Source organism: Myotis myotis, unplaced genomic scaffold (genome assembly GCF_014108235.1).
Source record: "Myotis myotis isolate mMyoMyo1 unplaced genomic scaffold, mMyoMyo1.p scaffold_m19_p_12, whole genome shotgun sequence".
In the NCBI taxonomy this organism is placed as follows: Eukaryota; Metazoa; Chordata; class Mammalia; order Chiroptera; family Vespertilionidae; genus Myotis; species Myotis myotis.
In genome coordinates this window covers 25,530,084-25,551,536 of record NW_023416316.1, presented here as the reverse complement: position 1 = coordinate 25,551,536, position 21,453 = coordinate 25,530,084, and the positions used below count along the sequence as shown (strand labels likewise).

The 21,453-nt window shown below is 39.3% G+C and overlaps 1 protein-coding gene across 11 annotated transcripts in view; it reads left to right on the top strand.

The window, feature by feature from the left end:
• TDRD7 (tudor domain containing 7) overlaps positions 1-21,453 on the top strand; it is a 59,073-nt gene that overhangs the window by 14,350 nt on the left and 23,270 nt on the right. For 9 of the 11 annotated variants that reach the window (XM_036330305.1, XM_036330306.1, XM_036330302.1 and 6 more), the window contains 6 exons: positions 1,273-1,414; positions 2,630-2,843; positions 6,221-6,294; positions 8,963-9,180; positions 16,807-17,393; positions 20,663-20,849. In XM_036330305.1, the coding sequence (XP_036186198.1) occupies positions 1,273-1,414; positions 2,630-2,843; positions 6,221-6,294; positions 8,963-9,180; positions 16,807-17,393; positions 20,663-20,849 (1,422 nt within the window). Of the gene's footprint in view, positions 1-325; positions 418-1,272; positions 1,415-2,629; positions 2,844-6,220; positions 6,295-8,962; positions 9,181-16,806; positions 17,394-20,662; positions 20,850-21,453 lie in introns of those variants that run through there. The other 2 variants (XM_036330303.1, XM_036330307.1) reach the window with 2 other exon arrangements.

The following is a 21,453-nucleotide window of genomic DNA, read 5'->3' as shown; positions in this document are numbered from 1 at the left end:
TTTCCCTGTTTGGGGCATTTTTAATGTTTCCAGGTTTTGACTGTTAGAATAGGCCCTATTGCACATATTTGGGTATGTAATTTTTTCTTCTTTTGAATTATGTTCTTGTAACATATTTTCAGGAATAGAAATACTGGGCCAAAGAGTAGGAACATGCTTTGGCTTATTTTTGCTTTCCCGTTCTTGAGTTCAACTTAGAATCAAAGACTTAGATATTAGATGGGGCTTTAGGGATCATCTAATCCTAATGGTCTACATACTTTTGTCAAATATTTTTTCAAATGGCCTATATGTTGCACAAGTTTTTGTGTTGTTGTTGTTGTTTCTTAAGATAAAAAGCTGAGCTGCTGTTTTAAGTAGGAGCAGAGGGTCCTGGCCTGCCTAACCTTCACACCTTGCCACTGTGAGGCCCTTGAGGTAACTCCATGGAATCCTGTGGCTCCACTGAACACTTTGAAAACCCCAGATCTAAGCCCTGTAAAACCCTTTTTTATAGCTGCAAATTCTGAGATTGGGAGGTTAACTGATTTGTCCTAAATCACTCAGCTAATCTTTGCAGTGGCAAGACTAGGATTTAGCGGTCTTTGAAAGGTAGTACAACATAGCAGTTATGAGTACCTACTTTGGATTCAGGTAGCCTAGCTGTGTGACTTGGATGAGTTGCTAACTTTTCTGAGCCTCTGTTTTCCCATCGTATTAAGTAGAGTAAAATATATTTCACAGATTATGTTAGATAATACGTGTAGACCACAGGTTTCTTTGGGTTCATTTATTATTCCCATAGTACCTAGCACATTGTAGATGCTTCATAAATACCTGTTTAAGGAATAAATAAAATTTTGAATTTAACCAAGGAAGATTTTTCAGTATGTTAGACTGTACTTGATTTCTATGTAGAAAATATAAGTCTGCTCAACGTGATCAAGAAGAGAATGATTTGCAAACAGCTTGATTTGGGACATGTAAACTCACTGAGATCCACTTTTAAATATTGGCCTCTAGCCCTAGGTGGTTCCGCTCAGTGGCTAGAGCATCAGCCTGCGAACCTAAGGGTCCCAGGTTCCATTCTGGTCAAGGGCACATGTCCAGGATCCACAGTAGAGGGCATGCAGGAAGCAGCCAATCAATGATTTTCTCTCATCATTGATGTTTCTCTCTCTCCCTCTCTGTTCCTCTCTGAAATCAATAAAAATATATTTTTAAAAAATATGGCCTCTAGGCACCGGTGTGTCTGAGAAATGTTTCTCCTCTCACTTTGCCTCTCACGAATAGACTACCTGTTATGCTGTGGCCTGCACAGAAACTGCAAGAATTGCTCAGCTTGTGGCTCGTCAGAGGAGCTCTAAAAGAAAGACGGGGAGGCAAGTTAATTGTCAGATGAGAGTAAAGAAAACCATGCCGTTTTTTCTGGAAGGTATGGTCTTTTCACATGCTAAAAATTTTAAGCCTGTTTATGAATACACTGACATATGGAATTCTGGGAATATTGCTTATATTCATGATAAACTTATATCTGTTAACATAAGACTTATATGTCAAGGGTGAAATCCTGAAGCTAATATTTTCATTTGAAATTAAGTGAACATGATGAGCATGACTTGCTAAATGAAGTAATTACTCAGTGTGAGGTAACAGAGAGTACTTACAGCAAAATGTGGTGTTATTCTTTTAGATTATTTGCGGGAAAGCTTCATCCAGCATGTTGGATGAACCAAGAACCTATGATTTAATGTATTATTTAGCAAATCATGCCTTTTAGTATAAATTCTCTTTTTTAAAAATGTGAATTATATGGTAGACAGAGGTATTATATAGGCAGCTCAGCCTGTGTTTACTGAATACTCATTTCAAGGAGCTTATAATCAGTTCTAAAACTAAATTCTCAAGAAATAGCTCAGTGGCAATACAAAAGAGTAGATGAAAGGAGGAAAAGGGATTCAACAAAATTCCCTATAGGCATATATAACATATAGACACTGACAGTGGTGATGATAGTCAGAAGGAAAGGGGGTTGGAGGTGGGTGGGTGGAGGTGGCAAAGTGAGGAAAGGTGGGAACAGAAAAGGACTTTGCTTGGGGTGATGGGCGCAAGATGCAGCGTGCAGATGATGTTTTATTGAGCTGTTCACTTGAAACTTGTATGGTTTTGTGAAGCAATGTCACCCCAATAAATCCAGTTTTAAAAAGAATAGATGCCTGAATGCCACAGCAAGCAGTTTACGTGAGAATGACAATGGAGGTCATCATATTGAAGAGGAGACTTGAACCCAGACTTCAAATGATGGAAAGAGTTTAAACTGATGGAGAGGGGATGGAGGACTGAAATATGGGGGAGTGTGGTACATTTGTAAGAACATGAGATGGTTGCTAATAAGTATTAATTGGTAAGTAGAGGGAAAGTAACTAGCTAGTCTAGTAGATGAAATCATATTTTGAAGAACCTCATCTGCTAAATACTCACCAATCTCCTCCTCCCCTACTGACCACCCCTCAAGTGGCAACTTCCTCACGTTCTTACATACTGCTCTGAGATTAGAGACCTGCAGAAAACACCTGGACAGGGGAGTGACATAATGAAACTAGGGTTTGGGGAAGCTAAATGATTTCATTCTGTATGTCTAACTTCATAGGAAAACCAAAAGCAACTCTCAGACAACCAGGATTTTCTTCAGATTTTTCCATCAGCAGAAAGCCTAATGCAGCTCTGTCAAGAGACAGAGGAAACTCTCTTGGAGTCAAGCCTGAGGCTGAATTACCACCTTACACAGTACACACACATGTTGGAAGTGAAGTATTCAAAAGTGTTCCCATGCAGAGGCATGTGACCATGCCTACCAACAACAGGTATTTGTTCTTTGTTGGGCTAAAAGAACTTTAGTGAACCTAGGATAACAAATGCTAGAAATGTATATACTTTGTTTTGTCTAATGTAAGTTTATTTGTATGTAGCATCATTACAGTATTTGTAAATCCACTTTTCATGGTTGCATGAATGTATTTCTCTGAATACCTCTGTATTTTCTCTACATTTTTTTGTAATCCCTCCTTGTGAAATTCATTTTAAAAGCTCTCACAAATTGTTCTAAGATGCCATTTCAGTATAACTTACAACTTTTTCTGAGAACCTTTCTTATAATACATTTTGTAAGCTTTAAATAAAATCTGTTGATTTGCACATTAGACTGTGTCCCAGAAATTAATCCATAATTATACAATTGCATAATATAGCCATGCATCAGAATACTGGATTGGCAATAATAACACAGCTTTAAAGTCTGAGTTTGGTGCTGCCATTCACAAGCCAAGGGAAGTAAGGGAAATCATTTGATCTTTTGGGGCTGTGGTGTCCTCATTTGTCCAGTGAAAATGTTATCTAGGCAATCTCAAATTTCCTTTCTGACTCTGAATGTTAAAGGTTTTATAAGATCACTCAGGTCAGCAAACTACAACCCATAGACCAAACCCAGCCTATTGCCTGTTTTCTGTAAATAAAGTTTTATAGAAACACAGCCACACCCCATTGCTTCTGTATTGTCTGGGCTTATTTTTGCACACTGCAGAGTTGAGTAGTAGTGCAGAGACAGTGACCTAGAAAGCCTAAAATATGTACCATAGGACCTTTTACAGAAAAAGTTTGCCAACTCCTGATATAGATGAGTCAGTATTACCTTCTTGCATCTATTTGTGCCTTTATAAAACAAATTTTGTTGTATCAAATTTCTTTAATTCAGTGTTCAAAAATCCCATTTTGTGCAAAATATAGTCCCCCCCCCCAGAGGCACTTTCCCACCCTAATAATTAGAATATTTAGAAAGAATTAATTTTTTAAGTTAGGTAAAAGGGTTGTAATTTTTTATATTTTGGCATTTTTTATAAAGTAACCCTTAAATATTTTCCATAATGGTATATATTTAATGTTGTTTATGGTTATTATAATTTGGATAAGATCTAGAAAATACATAGTTAAAATTTGGATCTTGACCCGAAGCATTAGTTGGGTTCAGTATGTGGCTGAGGTATGATTGTCTCCCCGGGTTGCATGCCTAAATTCAGTCCCATTTTTAAATTGAATTGATAAAATGATAGCAAAATCAGGCATTCTGGATTGTGGGGTCTGAAGAGCATGCTCCACCCCACAATCCGGTGTCTCCTACCCCTTACCTAGCGGCACTGGATGGCCCAGTTATGCGCCTTTCATCTCCAGGTAGCACCAGCAATTATTGAATGGGAGGCCCCACCAGCAGCCTAAATAGTGGACCCAAGTTGGTGCTCTCTGACCTGCAGCGTAGTGTGCTTCTGCCCCTCCCACCTAGTAGCACCAGACCCAGGAAGTGCATTCTGCTCCCATGGACTGCACCTGCAGAGATCACGCAGGAGCCCCAGCAGCAACAGGTGCATGTACCAGACCAGAATAGTACCATAAGGGCCCTGAAAACTAAATTATCAATGGCCCACCGCCTGCAAAAGTGGGCCAGGAGAACTGTGCTAAACCTAAACAGGGTAACCGCCTGCTAAAATAGGACATTTAAATAGGATCCAAAGTGTCCTAACATGTGTCCTAATGTCCAGGATACAATAACAAAAAAAAGTCACTCATTGTACTAAGAACCAAGCAAATGACAACTTGAATGAGAATAGATAATCAACAGGCATCAACACCAAGATGAATCAGATGTTAGAATTGTGTGACAAAGAATTTAAGGCAGCTGTCATAAAAGTGTTTTCTGAGCAATTGCCAATATTTTTGGGGGGAAAAATAGAAAATTCATCAAACAAATAGAACATAGTAAAAAGAACCAGATGAAAACTATAGTATTTAAAATGCAACATCAAAATAAAAAATGCGCTGGATGAGCTCAGTAGCAGAATGAATATGACACAAGAAAGAATCCATAAACTTGAAGATAGGACAATATCTTTAATGAAGATAGGACAATAGAAATTTCCCAATCTAACAGCAGAGTAAACAGACTTCAAAAAATCAAACTAATCCCAAACCAAAAAACCAACTAGCAAAGCCTGAGGAGCCTATGGGGGAGAAAAAGTTAGCAGAGCCTTAGGGTCCTCTGGGGAAAATAAGAAAGACCTAATGTTTGTAATATCAGAGTCTCAGAAAGAGAAGAGCGAGTGGGACTTGAATGAATATTTGAAGGCATAGTGGTTGAAATATCTCAAATTTGGCTAAGGACATAAGCCTACAGATTTAAGAAGCCTAGAGAACTACAAATAGGATGAATCTAAAGAAACCCACACCAAGACACCCCATCATTAAACTTCTGAAAACTAAAGAAATACAAAATCTTTAAAAGAGCCAGAGAGAAATGACACAGCACCTGTAGGGGAATACCAGTTTTAATGACAGTGGATTTCTCATCTGCAGCCATGGAGGAAGAAAATGACATATTTTTCTAGTGCTGAAAGAAAAAACAACAGTCAACTACAAATTCTATATCATTCTATTCATTCCTACAACATTCACCCTTCCTTGCATGTACCAAGCACTGTCCTTAGGCACTGGGAACACAGGTAATTAAGACACTTAGAGCCTAGCGAGGGAGACAGACATGAACACAAATTATTGCAGTCTGTGTGTGTGGTTTATTTCTTTGCACTCATATTTGGAAAAATCTTGCTATATATATTTATTATAATTCATATAAAATTATTTTAGTAAGTGTATGAGGTGGGGAATCTTTGTTTATTTTTTCCTAGTGTGCTTATTCGAGCAATCCTCTCTCTGGTTTGAAATGCCACTGTTATCATATGCTAAGATGTAATATAATTTGAGTGTTTCTAAGCTCTCTACAATTTTACTTATCTGTTCAACTATTTTTGTAACTTTATTATACATTTCAATATGTGGTATGCAAGTCTTTCAGTTTTTAGTTATATTCCAAAAATAGTCTTTATGTTCAACTGTTCATTCTTTGCATGTTTTTAAAAATTATTTTGTATTGCTTGTTCCTTAAAAGTGATTAATTGGAACTCTTCCGAGTTATTTTATAATCCTAGTTTAAATTTAGCTTTTAATACATTCTCTTTGGGTGAATATGAAACATGAAAGCTGAAATCAGGTATATTTGCATTTCAGTTGATTGTGAAATATTTTAATGACTTGTTTTACTGTTCAATGCCACAGAGACTTTAATGAAAAGTATAGTGTTTAAAACTTGGTATTAACTTTGCTATTTTAATTTTCATTCACTTTCTTTATACCTTAGGTTTAGTCCAAAAGCATCCCTTCCACCACCTTTACAGATACATCTCTCAAGAACCTGTACTAAGGAAATGAGTGGTACGTTCCCTAAACATTAGCTTCATGATAGATTCTGGCTTCTGGAGCCTCAAAGCCCTAAGAAAACTATCTGTTGATGGCTTTGACATTTGCTTCCACCTTCTCCTGCTTGGAGTATCTCTCCTCCCCGCTTTCTTAATTTCTTTAAGTTATGAATTGACGTGATGTAAAGAGAAAATCATACCTCCAAGGATGTCATCATTATTCTGACTTGAGACCTTCCTCACCTTAGACTTATTCTGTTTCAATTCCAAGTGCCACCTGCAGATACTTGTGTCTCTTGTCACCCTCTCATGCATCAAGGATAAGATTTAAAGTGTATAAATGTGGGACCTAAACTCATAAAATCATTTCAGATACTCTGCCATTCAAAAGCTGGGACCCTAAGCTGTATGCAGTGACTACTACGTATTTAAATATGAATATAAATGATTCCTCGGCTTTTAAGTTCCAAAGGGGGCTGTTAAGAAAACAGTTGGAGACAAAATATAAAGTCAAAGAATCTGAAGGTTAGAAATGTACCCACTCATCTTGTCTCCTCCAACCCAGGTATAAATCCCCTGCTTATAGCCCCACCTGAGGGACACAGTTTTCAGAAATAGCACTTACGTTGCACAAATTTTAAAGGATTTGCTACTTTAAGTGTGATTCTTACTGAATTAAAATCATTTTTCTGTAAGAGCACATCTCCAGTATTTCTTCTAGAAATTAATTAAACAATATTATTTTTTATGTCAATTACTCTTACATATGCATTTCCTGAAACATGACTACTATACTCAATAAAGTCATATACCCTTTAGACTGGTTGTAAGTCCTTTTAAATGAGAGTAAACTTTTCCTGCAGAACCAAAAGGACTTATTCAGGAGGATTGCAATTCACCTGGCAGCTGATATGCATCTTTTGTTTTCTTAACCGACCTTTTGGAGTTTATAACCTGAGGAATCATTTATATTCATATTTAGATGCTTAGAGGTCATTGCACATGGTGTAGGGTCCCAGTTTTTAAATGGCAGAGTATCTGAAACTATTTTATGAGTTTAAGTTTCATATTTATGTATATTAAGTCTTACCCTCTTATGAGTGAGAGGGTGATAAGGGACACAGGTATCTTGATAAGGGACACACCTGCCTGCTGACAGCCTAGGTTACCTCCTTGATTTGTCTAACATTAGGTGGCTCCAGAGGCCCCACAGAGCAGGTGTGTTTGCAGAGACTCCAACTGTGCATCAGCTGCTGACACTCTCTAAATGGGGTCTGGCCAGTTCTGAGAAACTTGTCTTTTTTCTGGTATTTTTATATCATTATTTGGGAAGAACTTAAATAAATTAGCTCTGCCTTAAGTGGGAAACCTAGGTGGGCACCCTGGACCCTTTCATTTGCTGAGCCAAACAGTCGCAGCAAGGCTAGGTCTCTCGCCCTGTGGTGGGTAAAGCAGTCAGCATCCAGCCATCCTCAAGGAACAGCTCGCTCTTTGGCGTTCTAGCCTCTTCAGAGGCCAGTGTCTCCAAACCAGCCCGTGTGTCTATACCAGGCAGTTTAAAGTGAAATTGTTGAATCCCAGCAGAAATCCTATATGATTGAAATGTGAACATATTTTGCTTGTAGTTGGTAATTTTTAAAGTACTTTGATCTGTATTCCAGTGAAATTTAAATAAGATTTGGAATGAATCTCATAGTTCCTAAAAAACAGAACTATCAACTATTGTTAACACTCAAATTTCTTTAATGTCTGAGGATGTTAACTCAGGCACTCTACATTTTAAATAAAAATTAAATGAGTAAGAGAGTTAGTCAACACTTTATGAAAGATAAATGATATGAATTGGGGAAATAAAAAAAAAACATCAATAGTTATCTGTGTGCTTCAAACCTTATATTTAAAAACTGAGGCCAGGATGATTAGTGTAAGTGGATCATTTTTTGAACTTCATGAATTGCCAGATTATTTTTCTCTTGAATAAAGGGGAAGACAGATCACATCTTAAAAGCTGGACAGTTTATTATTTTTTATAAAATATATTTGATCTTACTATTAAGGCTTTATCTTCATGCCTTGTGGAATATAGCTTAAATTCAGTATTGCAAATAAACCATTATTGTCTAAATTTAACCTTCCTTAGTTACAGTTAGAAAATGGTTGATTAAATAAGTTTTATTATTCTTTTTTAATTTTTATTGATTTCAGAGAGGAAGGGAGAGGGAGAGAGAGAGAGAAACAACAATGAGAGAGAATCTTTGATTGGCTGCCTCCTGCATGCCCCCTACTGGGGATCAAGCTCTCAACCTGGGCATGTGCCCTGACCAGGAATCAGACTGCTACCTCCTAGTTCATGGATTGACGCTCAACTATTGAGCCACACCGGCCAGGCAATTTCATTATTCTTTATGAAGCAAGATTATTCTGATGTTTAAATTAGATGAAGTACCCTTGCAAAATAAAGGGACCAGGTTCCCTCTGTGGGTGGCTGTTGACCCTGCTGGTTATTTCATGGTTAAAACTTGGGATGAAGTTATCTTGGTCCTGCTCTGCCTAATACTGCTCCCTTCTAAATCCCTAGATCCCACAAGCCTGAAGTATGACAAAGCCTAAAGCACAATCGTTAGGTAATGGGAATAAGCTAAAGCAAGCATTTTGGTTAATTCTATCATTTTTTTAATTTAAAGATAATTTAAATCAGACTGTTGAAAAACCAAATGTCACGCCTCCTGCCTCTTACACTTACAAAATGGATGAGGTTCAAAACCGCATAAAGGAAATGCTAGACAAGCATAGCAATGGCATTTGGATGTCTAAGCTTCCACATTTTTACAAAGAGTTATATAAAGAAGAACTTAATCAAGGAATTGTACAACAATGTGAGCACTGGCCTCATATTTGCACGGTACGTTTCTCCTTATTCCTCCCTCCTGATGCCACCTCCACTTTCAGATTTGGGTTATTAGTTATGTCACCTTTTAGTCAGGGAGCCTGAGGCACTTTACATAATATTGCTTCATTAATCTTTACCCTCAGATTAACGCACATCTGTTCTTATAGAAGTATGTCAAGGGTTAAGGACTGTGTGTTATAATTGCTGCTTTTATATATTTTGTTTTGAATTATTTTTTATTCATTTAATATGTGATGAAAGGTATACCATTTTGTATTGAGCTGCTACCAATAGATACTTATTAACTTTGCCATTTTAATAATGAACTTACTGGTAATAAAACTTTTTTTTATTAGCCTCAAATTATATATGCTTGTTCCTAAGCATTTTTAAAGACATTCAGCTGAACAAATTTTATTTTGTTATATGATATTAGAGGCCCAGTACGCAAAAATTTGTGCACTGGCGGAGGGTGGGGGGTTAGGGGGGTGGGGGGTGTCCCTCGGCCCCACTTGTGCCCTCTCACAGTCTGGGACCCCTTGGGAGATAACCACCTGCTGGCTTAAGCCCGCTCCCCAGGTGGCAGATGGCAGGCCCAATCCCTAGGTGCCTGCCTGGGTGGCAGATGGCAGGCCGATCCCTAGGTGCCTGCCCTGCCTCCCCAGGTCGCGCTCAGGGCAGGGCCGATCAGGGGGTTGGGGCCCCGCCCCGGGTCGCACGTGGGATGGGATGCCCGGGTGAACTGGTGGATCACTGCTGCCCTGCCCGGCCGCCCCAGGTCCGGTTGCACACGGGACCCCCCCTCCCCCCGCCCAGGATCGCAGATAGCAGGCCTGGATGGCGGCAGGGCAGGTGGGATGGCGCTGTCCCGCCCTGCCTGCAGTATGCAAATTAGCCACCATCTTTGTTGGTGGCTAATTTGCTTATCGTGCTGATTAGCCAATGGGAGGTGTAGCGAAGGTACAGTCATTTACCATGTTTGTCTATTATTAGATAGGATATTATATTACTAATATAACAATATAACTATATATAGTATATGTAATGATACTAACATATATATAACTATACTAATATATGTAACTAAACATATACTTCAGTATTTTAATTATTTGTAAGAAATACATTCTTTTTATTTTAAAATTAATATAGGGTTGAGATTTGAATTTTTTACAAACTTCTTTGGAGAAAAAACATTGAAAAGTGAGTTGACATCAATTTCCATACACGTCCCACTGAGAGTCTGTTATTATAAAATGATGGATCAGAATAATTTAATAGAAATCTTAGCCAGAATAGGATTACTAGAGTCTTAAACCAAAGTAACTTTTAGATGTTTCTTAATGCTTTATTTACACAGAATAGGTTCAACAGTGTGAATGGTAGCATTGCTATTGTTGCTTCGAAGCTTGTAGAATTAAATATGCATGATGATTAGTATTTGAAAGAGGCCTTTCATTTATTTAAATTAAAATATATTTTGGCCCAAACCCTGTTGGGCAAAGTGTAGGCCACTCCCTCTTTATAAGCACCTGGCCTAAAGACAGCATATGTTTTTATAATCACTTTTTCCTTCAGGCCATTGACACCTGCTTGAGTCCCAAGCGCTTTTCAGGCAAGATTCATACACTGATCCATCCTGATTGTTCATACACCATTTATTGTTCACCTGCATGTACCACTAACTGTCTTCAGTGTTAAGAACACTAGAGGGCAGTGTGATGTGTTAGGCTATACAGTGTGAAAAGTCAAACTCTGGAAATACGGCTGTCACCCTATTTATAAAGTCAAGAATGCTTAATGATACCCCTGATTTATGTGGAATGTGGAGTTTATTTTTATGGTAGGAATTCCCAAGAATGCTATTCACTTCATTTTTACTCCTTTCTGGGAAGGATTTCTCACTGGGTGCAGGTTTAGCAATATTGATGTACCTCCGCAGAATTCCCTAATCTGAGGAGGACTTTTGAGATTTTACCAACGATGCTCGATTTGCAGGTGCAGGGCCTAGAGTTCCTTCTTGGAATACATATTGTTTCATTTTTAAAATGAATAGACAATCATGTTCTTATAGTATGTCTTCAACAAACTTAAAGCCCTTTTAGAATTAAGATACACATTTAACTCATTACTAAGCTTTGATAAAGAAAGCAAATTTGGAGCTACAATTTTAAAAATTAACTTCATAGGTTCTTCTTACTGTGTTGTTTCTGATTACTCTATTTTATATGCCATGATAATTACTATTAGTGTGGCTTAATTTGTGGCTTTTAAATTAAAAATATTTTTAAATTTTTTTTTAAATTTATGGCTTTTAAGGAAAATTTTTCATCCTTGCCTACTCTACGTATATGCAAAGTTCCGGAATATTTTTTGCTAGGATTGTAGGTGGAGAATGTCTCTTTGATATTAAAACTTTGCCCAAAATGAGTGGTTTCCTACTAAATTTAAGGTTCTTAAACAACTGACTTTGTTTTCTGGTTGCTTTTTTTCAACACTAAAATCATCCTTGTTGCATGGTAATTTTCTGTGCAGCAGGGAGAGTGGAACATAAAGCAGAAATATAATATACCTTTTTATCTATATTCTGTGTCTCTCAACTTTGAGTAGGACTGTTTTTTCAGTGGTTCTCAACCTGTGGGTCACGACCCCTTTGGCGGTCGACTGACCTTTTCACAGGGGTCGCCTAAGACCATGCTGCATATCAGATATTGACATTACGATTCATAACAGTAGCAACATTACAGTTATGAAGTAGCAACGAAAATAATTTTATGGTTGGGTCACAACATGAGGAACTGTATTTAAAGGGCCAGAAAGTTCACTGGTTTAGATGAAACAGTCAATCATTAGGTATGAGCATTTGTGTCTAGGATGCCAAAAACTGCTAATCTTATTGACATCTACTAGTATCTTTCAGAACTCTTTTTTAAACATCTGAATTTTTTTTAACAGCCTACTGGTAAACACTTTTAAATAGTTGCACCTTGGTCATTTTTACAATTTTAAACAGTTACACCCATGGTTATTTTCCTTTGTTCTGACTTCTTGCTTTTCACCTTGCTGGAAAGCAAAAACACTGATAGCATGCCCAGACTGATGCTACTATAACCAAGGCCAGACAGCCTCAAACACAGTACAGAAAATGTAGGGTGGGGGGGAAAAAAGAACACATATGTAATACCCTTTGTAATACTTTAAGCAATAAAAAAAAAAAGAAAGAAAATGTAGGGTAAGAAAAGAAAGACTTGATAATGTGTACCTCTCTAAATAGCTTGCTATATAACTGAAGAAGAAATTCAAGTGCAGCGTATTTCTTTCTTTAAAAAAAAACCGCTTTCCCCAATCATATAAAACACCCTTATTAAAGAGATTGAAAATACAGTTATAAAAAATAAGACTGCCCATTGTGCTACCACTCTTCCTCAGAGATACCCACTCGCAGGGGCTTCCGTTTCATTATCCGAATGAGCAGCACCAGCTGCAGAGGCCGAGTGGCAGCTCGGAAATGTTATCTTCATGGGGCTCTAATCAGCTGTGACGCTTCACAAGGATGCCTGATGCCCACGCCAGTTGGACGCAAGCAGCACTCTGCTTTGAATCTGTTGTTCTTAACCTGTCAGAGCCCTCCAGCAACAAAACGTGGACTGCGTGTTTTGAAAGCTAAAGGGAATATAAAGTCATACCAACAATGATGCTCCACGTTCACAGTGTTCTTAGGCAGCTGGTGAGGGAAATGGGAATTGTGCACAATCTGTCTTGGAAAGGCAAGGAGCCCAAGATGGTAAGCCTACAGGCCATGGCTACTGGAATCTGAGAGTTCCCCTTGTGTTCTGGAGGGACAGCAACCTTTCTTGGTGTTGGGTTTTTAAGGAAGTGACAATGAACAGCAGCAATGTGTCCTCAGGCTGAATGGTATAGAAACAGTCCATGTAGCAATGCCAGCAGAAACAGTGGTGAAAATAAACTGAGGATCTGAACATATAGTCATAATATCTAATTGGAGTCCAATTTTTCTCCAGTTTGTTCACCAGTAAAAAGAATTTTGCAATGAACACATTGGAACAGGTTTTAAATGTAAAATCAGTGACCACCAGAATAGGAGAAAGGTAGAAGGCCATGGTGGCAAAATCAGGATAGAGGAGCTGAAGAGTAAATGTGGTGCTGCTGTTCTGGAACTTGAAATACAGCAAAGACCCAGAGGGCCCCTTAGTGCAATAGAGTGAGTTTGGGCCTTGGAGTTAGATTTTTGCCTTGCCATTTCTTAGTTGTATTACTTTCAGTGTACAAATCCTCCTCTCAGGGCCTCGCTCTGCCCTGTCATGTGCCTATTCCTACCCACCTCATAGGGTTGTTAGAATTAAATGAGACCAGCTATAAAAAGCAGCTGCCAGTACAGTAACAGAAACATACCAGTTGTTTAGGAAAAGGCAGCTGTTATTTTTTGAGGGGCAGCTCAGCTTGAATTAAAGTAGGTAAACCAAAGACATGCCCAGCAAGCTCTCAAAGGAACTTAACTCAGTGAAAACAGAGAAAAAGTTAGAAGGGGAAAGGAGAGTTTAAATGGAAAGTTTAAATGGAAAAAATTTTTTAAAGGCGCAGTGAATGACTTAAGTCAAAGGAATTGAAACTCCAAGGTGAAGTGAGTTTCTGCTATCTGAGAGGACGAGATCACCCCGCCCACGGCCCGCTTAGCCAAGATCATCCCCCAAGCTCTGCACACGTTTAACTGGGAGAAGACTCCACTGTGCTCCTGAAGGAACCTGTGAACAAGAGCCCAGCCCGGGGCCCTGCTGAAAGAAAATGACTTGAAGTTTATCCTAATACAAATAGTTGCAGTTAGTAACATCAGTGAAAAGTCTTTACTAGGCAAAGGGTTGGGGGTGAGAAAGAGCATGAGCCTTGAAATATAAGGAGCATATAAAATTACTATATGTGGGGGAAGTTTCTCTGGGGAGATGATTTGTACACAAGAGTTGCCCTCTACAAGGAACGTTTACCTTTACCTTTGACTAAATCTCTGTGGCATATGCCACAAGCAGTCGTACTTTCTTAAACAAAAATAGCTAAGAAATTCTCACCCTTTTCGAGTACCTAGGGCTTAGTATCACTAGCATCAGTAACTGCTGCAGAGTTTGGGTGGTGACCATATAAAATGAAATTTAGAACGTAATTTAGAGTTTCAGCACAAAGCACCCCTATGCAATGGAAATGAAACTGTGGCTCAATAGACCCATAAACTTTTTGGAAAAATTTCTGATTTGATTGGTCAATACCAATTCTGTTTTAGAATCCCAAAGAAAATTCTAATTCCATAAAACAGGTTGTGTATCTGAGCCATGCGGCCAAGTTAGCAGGTGAGTCTTCATGGACTCAAAGGAATTTTACTTCAAGAATTTTAAGTTCAAAGCACACTTAAATAGAAAGGAAGAAGCGTGGATCTCTCAGAATTAAGGAAAATAAGGTTTCTAGGTATATAGGGTGAAGACTTTTATTTCTGTGAACATACAGGCTTCCTGAAGAAGTTGATGTTTTAAGTCCTTAAGTCTCATATCTATCAAATCTAATGTGTCTACCCCAGACTTATAGAAACCCAGAAGTATCTCTTTGAAGTTGTGATTCCAAATGAGGCAGAAATCAAGCTAAATATAATGAAGTTGTGGGGCTAGAAATTGTAAGGCATATTAGATACCAGAATCTTGTGACCACCAAAGGAGATGGCTTGAACTCTATGATATAGGGAGTTAATCTTTTATGTTACCTACCTGTCTCTCCTGTTGGGAGGTGAGGGTCCATAGACAAATAAACTGACCCACTGAAATTGAGAGAGGTTGGTAGGTGAAGACTGAAGAAGCGTTTTATGTAGGCTCAGCTAGCTTTGGGCAGGAGAACTGCCATGCCTAAATCTAACCTTACATTAATTGGGATTTTATATGACAAGTGAATAACTCACATAGAATTGTTTTATTTTTTCATTTGCCCCAAAAGAGGGATACCCAGTCTGTATTTTTGTATCTTATTAGGTGTCTTAAACTTTAAGAATAGTGAAGACTGGTATATTAAGATTCTAGATTTAAAAACATGAGTCTCTAGAGAGGTGGACTAACCAATGAGAGCAAAATGAGGAGTTTTAGATATTTGTGTCCCTAAGGGACATAGGTTGTGATTGTCATTAATGCAGCATTCTAAGTGTCACAGGGTGTTGGCAGGAGTCCACTGATGATGATGGGGAATGCCTGCAGATGCAAAACACAAACGTACTTGTGCTGTAGGTAACACCTCTGCTTCCATTGATGCTTTAGGGCTTTTGGGCACAGACTTTTTCTTCAGTCTTCAAAATTTGAGCAGTACACATTGGCAGAAGAATATGAAGAGGAAAACCTAATGTTTTATACTTATATTAATATTCTTCCTCCTCATGTATTATCTAAAATATATATTCAGACTAAAAGGAATCTTCCATCTTAATATTAAATTAGCTATGTTTTTGACTTATTAAATCTCTTTGGTAGCAAGACAGTGCCTTCTTTACATATACACATCTATGTTCTCTGTTCCTCAGCATTTTACTTTTAAAATGAAGTAAATGTTCTTTATGATCAAGCTACTCACCCCGCATAGTTTCATATTCTGTTCTGCTTAGGGAGGCGAGAACGTCTTGCACGCTTGTATGACTGCCTTTGTGTCTGGAACACTCTCCTAAGGGCTTCATCGCAGCTGAGGAATAGCTGGACGGGATCTGACAAAACAGGAGCATTTCGTGTATCCTGAATTTCATATAATTTTCACATCATGAAATTTTCACATCAATCAATTCTTTGTTTTTCCCCAACCATTTAAAATACAAAATTTATTCTTAGCTCATGGGTTTTGTAAAAACAAGGGATGAGCTGCATTGGGTTGGGGTCTATAATTTTTGGTCTAGCAGTAAAAGGCTATACATCGGTTTCTCTTTTCTTTCTTCTCTTCCTATAGAGATGCCATCATGCCAAGCCTCTCAGGAATGTTATGCAGATAGAATTAGAGATCGGAGACATACAAATGCCAGGCATTTTTAACTCATGTTTATTGGAGGGGTAATACTTCAGCTAACCTTGAACTGTGGTGGTTGTGGAAACAGTACCTTGCCTCTGGAGCGTCTTTTTCCAAATGATGGAAAGCTGAATGCCTCCTCAGGCTATTGCAGGAAGAGGAGAGACAGTACTTCTGTTTTACCTAATATTTCCTAGCTTTCTTCCCGGTGGTTTATTTCTGACAGTTCTGACACCTTTCACAGCTTCGTTCCACCTCGCGTTCAGTCAGTTTTGTAAACTGTTGCTTTGGATTTGGCAGAGAGAACTGAATGAGATGTGCAGCACACAGGGCAGAACCACTCATGGTTTCCTAGGGTTATTGGAGGCCAGATACCTCCCAGGGAAATTCATGCTATTTTATTTCTGAAATGTGTCTCGTGGTGTAATTTGCAGATAAAGGCAATGCATTAAAGTCTTCGTAGTTGAGTCAAATGTACACGTTTGTGTTCTCTTGATTGATTTTAAAAGTGTTGCTCTTAAATTTGAAATGAATTTCTGGTACTGTGTTTTCAGATTGTTTATAGTCATTGAATTATCTATCATTTGCTTTCTTTAAAAATTTCAGGTGGAAAGACCTTACAGTGGTGGTCAAGACTTGCTTCTTTATCCAGCTAAGAGAAAGCAGCTTTTGAGAAGTGAACCGGACCCTGAAAAAGTGCCTCCATCTCCACTTCCTGCTCCAAAACAAGCATCACCACTAAGAGGGTGTCCCACAGTCATGCCAGGAGACTTTAAAGAGAAAGTCTCAGAGCTGCTGGTGAAATACTCAAATGGTCTTTGGGCCAGTGCACTTCCAAAAGCATTTGAGGACACGTACAAAGTAAAGTTCCCCGAGGATGCCTTAAAAAATCTTGCCTTGCTTTCTGATGTATGCACCATAGACTACATTTCTGGAAATCGCAAGAAGGCCATTCTCTATGCTAAACTTCCACTGCCCGCTAACAAAACCCTGATGGATGCAGGGCACGCACACGGCGACTATGCTTTCAGGTCCATGATTGAAGAAGAATATATGCAGATAGAAGAGAATGCTGTCGAAAGTGCCGATACCATTTTGGAGAATGTAACGGTTCCTCCGCTAGTCATTCCGACTGAGGCATCCCCCTCAGTATTGGTGGTTGAACTGAGCAACACAAATGAAGTGGTCATCAGGCAAGTTTTATTTTCTAAATTTTTAGGATCCTGGTGTACTGTTGTTACTTGCTTATTTTTCATGTGGGTGCTGGGGTTTGAGGAATAATAATATAGTCTAAGTTCTGTAGAGGTATAATAAAGTCTAATATATTCTTTTTTTCTTTATATCTTTCACATTTCTCTCAACTACCAGAACTTTTTTTGTTTGTATCTCTTAGGAGACTTAATTTTTATTTCTACATTATGGCTATAGAAGTACATTTGTCTTGCCCACTAGATGGTGAGCAACTTGAAATCAAAGGACTTAAAAATTAATATCTATTTATTGTCGTTCCCCCTGCTTAAAGCAAGTGATGCATAACTATCTCTGTCTAGCGCAATTCCATAGCTAGACAGAGATGCTTGGCCTCAAACATGGTAAAAAAAAATTAAGATCTACGTATATTCTTAATATGTGTTAAATGTTCAAAATATACAACTATTCTTGAGAGAAAGGATTACTAACAGTTTTAAAAATTGAAATGATAATATGGTATGAACTTGAGAAAAATTCTACTTTGAAAGCATAATGGTAACCATGTCAAAAGTGATACCTCATCCATAGAAAAAGCAAGTCGCCCACTGGGTAGTTAATGCTACTAATCTGGGGCTCTGTAGCTTTTCCTAGAAGTCCAAATAGCTAAGCACCACCTCCTAGGATAATGCATCAGATTAGACCTTGGACCCAAAGATGCTCTGATTTTTGAGGCTTTTGATATCATTGCCTGGGAGGGAGGAGTCATTACCTGAGTGGCTAATGATAACTGGAGATAGAAAATGCAGTCCAGCTCTAGGTACTTGACATGGAGTTTTAGAGAAAATATAGAATACATAAAAAAATATTGAAAAACTCTAATTTGCGGTTTCTGACTGGGGATAAGAATGGGAACTGGGCCCTGGCCCGTGTGCTCAGTGGTTAACGTGTTGGCCTATGCACTGAAGGGGTTGCAGGTTTGCTTCCCAGCCCCCAGTTGGAATGCATGTGGGAGGCAACTAGTCAATGTGTCTCTCTCACATTGATGTTTCTCTCTCATTCACCCCCTCCTCTCTCTTCCATTCTTGCCCTGAAAAAGCAATAGAAAAAAATATATATATCCTCAGGTGAGAATTAACACCAACAAAAATGGGAACTGGTGTAGCTGGATCTCTGGAGGTATCAGCCTTAGGCTGGATCAATCGTGTGATTCCTGATGTTCTTACTAAAGGGTTGGCAGAAATCTGGATCAGTTCTAGGACTTCTGTAGGGAGGTTCCAGTCTATTCCAGGATGACTCGGCCCAGGGTCCTCAGGTTATTTAGATCCCCTTTTCCAGTGTAAACTTGAATCCTGGAGTTAGCATTGCACATTTCAGCAGGTGGGTAATGCCTGCCATGGGGCTGACCCTAGATCATTGGCATCCCCCACTGTCCTGAAGACAGCAGATCCCGGCTGGGCTGAGACCTGTTATACACCCACATCTTCATTCAGGCAAGGCAGGAAGCTCTGGAAACTAGACCTGTGACTCTTGAAAGGTCCGGAGAGGTGCTATAGCAGAACCCTCAAGTCAAGTATGGGATGTTGTCTCCGGTCTCAAAAATTAACTTTGCACTTATGGCATACCTAAATTGTCCTACATACATTCTTTGCCCAATTGCTTAGGTAATTTGGGGACAATGTATGACCTCATTCTTGCCACTAACCACTATCATACCAACTGTAACATTATCCACCTACTCCACCAAGCTGTGTACCCATCCTTCTCCACTGGTTGCTGCAGAATCTGCCTGCAGATCACACACTGCTTCTCACTACCTTCCTCCTCCACGGTAGGAGCCTGTGCGAGGTCAACAGCTAAGCCTGAGGGCTCTGTTCAGGCCTTTCTCTGCCAGTGACCTCCCAGGGCTGGAGCAGCACTTCAGGGAGGCCCTGTGAGGCTCCAGTCCCAGGAAATGAGCACTTGGGTGGAATTTCAGGTCTCGAAGAGACTTCAGAGCCAGAGTACAGCTGCATTTTAGGCAGTGCCTTCACATTCTTCAAGCTCAGTAACTGCAAAGTGTGACAGAGCTATATAGCTGTCTCTGGAGTCAGCTGTGTGCATGTAATAGTTGGTTTTAAAATGGTCCTTGCCTCAAAAGAAGCATTCTTTCCATATTGTGTATGATGTTTTAAAGCTTTTTTCTCTCTCTAGTAATGGGTAGGATGACTGGGTATCTTCTGTTCTGGTGATAATTATAAGAATACATGAAAACCCTCCTAAAGGAATAGTATCTTAATGCTCAGTAGAACCACTTGGACTCTAGGTAAGAGCTAGAACAATACAAAGAACAATGTACTTATGGCATATTCCCATCTCCCTGGCTAGGTGATAGCCTAGCCTTCTAACTAACAAGCCTTCATCATGTGGCTGACATCTCCTGTTACAGGAGCCACTTGATTCATCAGGTTTTGCATCCTGGAAGGAGGCCTTTGATGGAATTCTCTCTGAGGACTGAAGGGCAAAACTACAACAGCCTGTTTGTGGCAGAAAGGAAATAGTATGTTTTGGTAATACGAACTGGGACAAGGTGACTACAGTTGTCAGCAGCAGAAAATTGTAGAAGGAGATAGTTACATATCCTGAACACATACTTCTCAGGAAGCATACTAGTACAATGTCAGAGGCATTTTGCTATAACATGTTACCCCTTCTAAGGGTATCAGAACTCAACATTTGGTTGTAATGTGTTCAGTAAGGTGGGGAGGGGTTGTCACGTGGTTGTGTTTAAAGCTTTGTTTTTCTGTAGTAAAATTTCACTGGTTTTCAGAGCTTGGGCCTTGTTTAGACCCAGCCTTAGTTAAGGCAAAGCTATCAACTGGATTCTCTTCCAGTAATCTGCAAAGCTCTCCAGCAGCCTTACTCAAAATCTCTGTCCACTCTTGCTGTCTGGCTTCCATTGGAATCTCCATATTCCGTGTCTTCCTCTCGTCCCTGGAGTCTTTTCTCAGCCTATCCTCCTGAAGATGCCCCAACTACTGGATGTGCTTGAGCAGTTTTTGCTCTGTTGTGTGGTATATTGAACCTTGGTGTTTTTTTGCATGAGTGCCACAATATTACATTTTCCTTTGTTAGATACAATTGTTTGCTAAATACATGTTCTTCTCCCTGTTGATGTAAGCAAGTCTGAGACTGGAACCAAAGATGGAGGTAGAAAACAGTAATATTAATGAATTCTTATAGATTGCCTCCTCCTGTGTTGCTTCATTTGTGTTCTCCTCTTTAACTAATCCAGGTATGTGGGCAAAGACTACTCTGCTGCTCAGGAGTTAATGGAAGATGAAATGAAGGACTTTTACAGTAGGACCCCGAGGATCACACCAGTCCAGACTGTGCATGTGGGGCAGCTGCTGGCCGTCCATGCCGAGGAGGACGCTTGGTTACGGGCCCAGATCACCTCGACAGAAGGGAACAGAATCAAGGCAAGCACTTGTTTACTTTGTCGTAGCATTCAGAAGACAAGCACATGAGTTTTCAAATAAAAATGCTGCTTCTGATCGTGTACCCTAAGGACACAGTAAATAAACTGTTTTATTTTCTCCAGAGGTTGAAAAGATAATCTATAAAAGATTTTCACTGTCAGCTTTTAAGTCAGTGGTAGTTATATTATCTCAAAGTTTTAGTGAAAACAACAACAAAAAATTCTCCGTGGAAGTGTCTGTAACCCATGATGTAATCAGGAAGAGCCCTTTATTCTCATTGCCTGGGAAAAAGAATAAATACTGATCACAGTTCTGTGAGTATCTGGTCAAGGTCATTACTTCAACGTGAGGGAAACAGTACAGATCAGAGGAGATCACAGCTTTCCTGTCCCTCTTCTGCCATCAGCTGAGGACCCCAAATAGCACTTAGACATGCTCTGAGGCCTGCCTTCTTAGTCGGCTTTCACCAGTCTCTCCCCTTAGCAGGCTCTGCGACTCCAAGACTTGGCGTGTCCCTGGTGGTCAGCCTTTCCCCATTGCCTCCTCTTTCCCTCAGTGCAGAGACCAAGAACTAGAACTCTCTGGCCCTGAAAACACTGTTTTG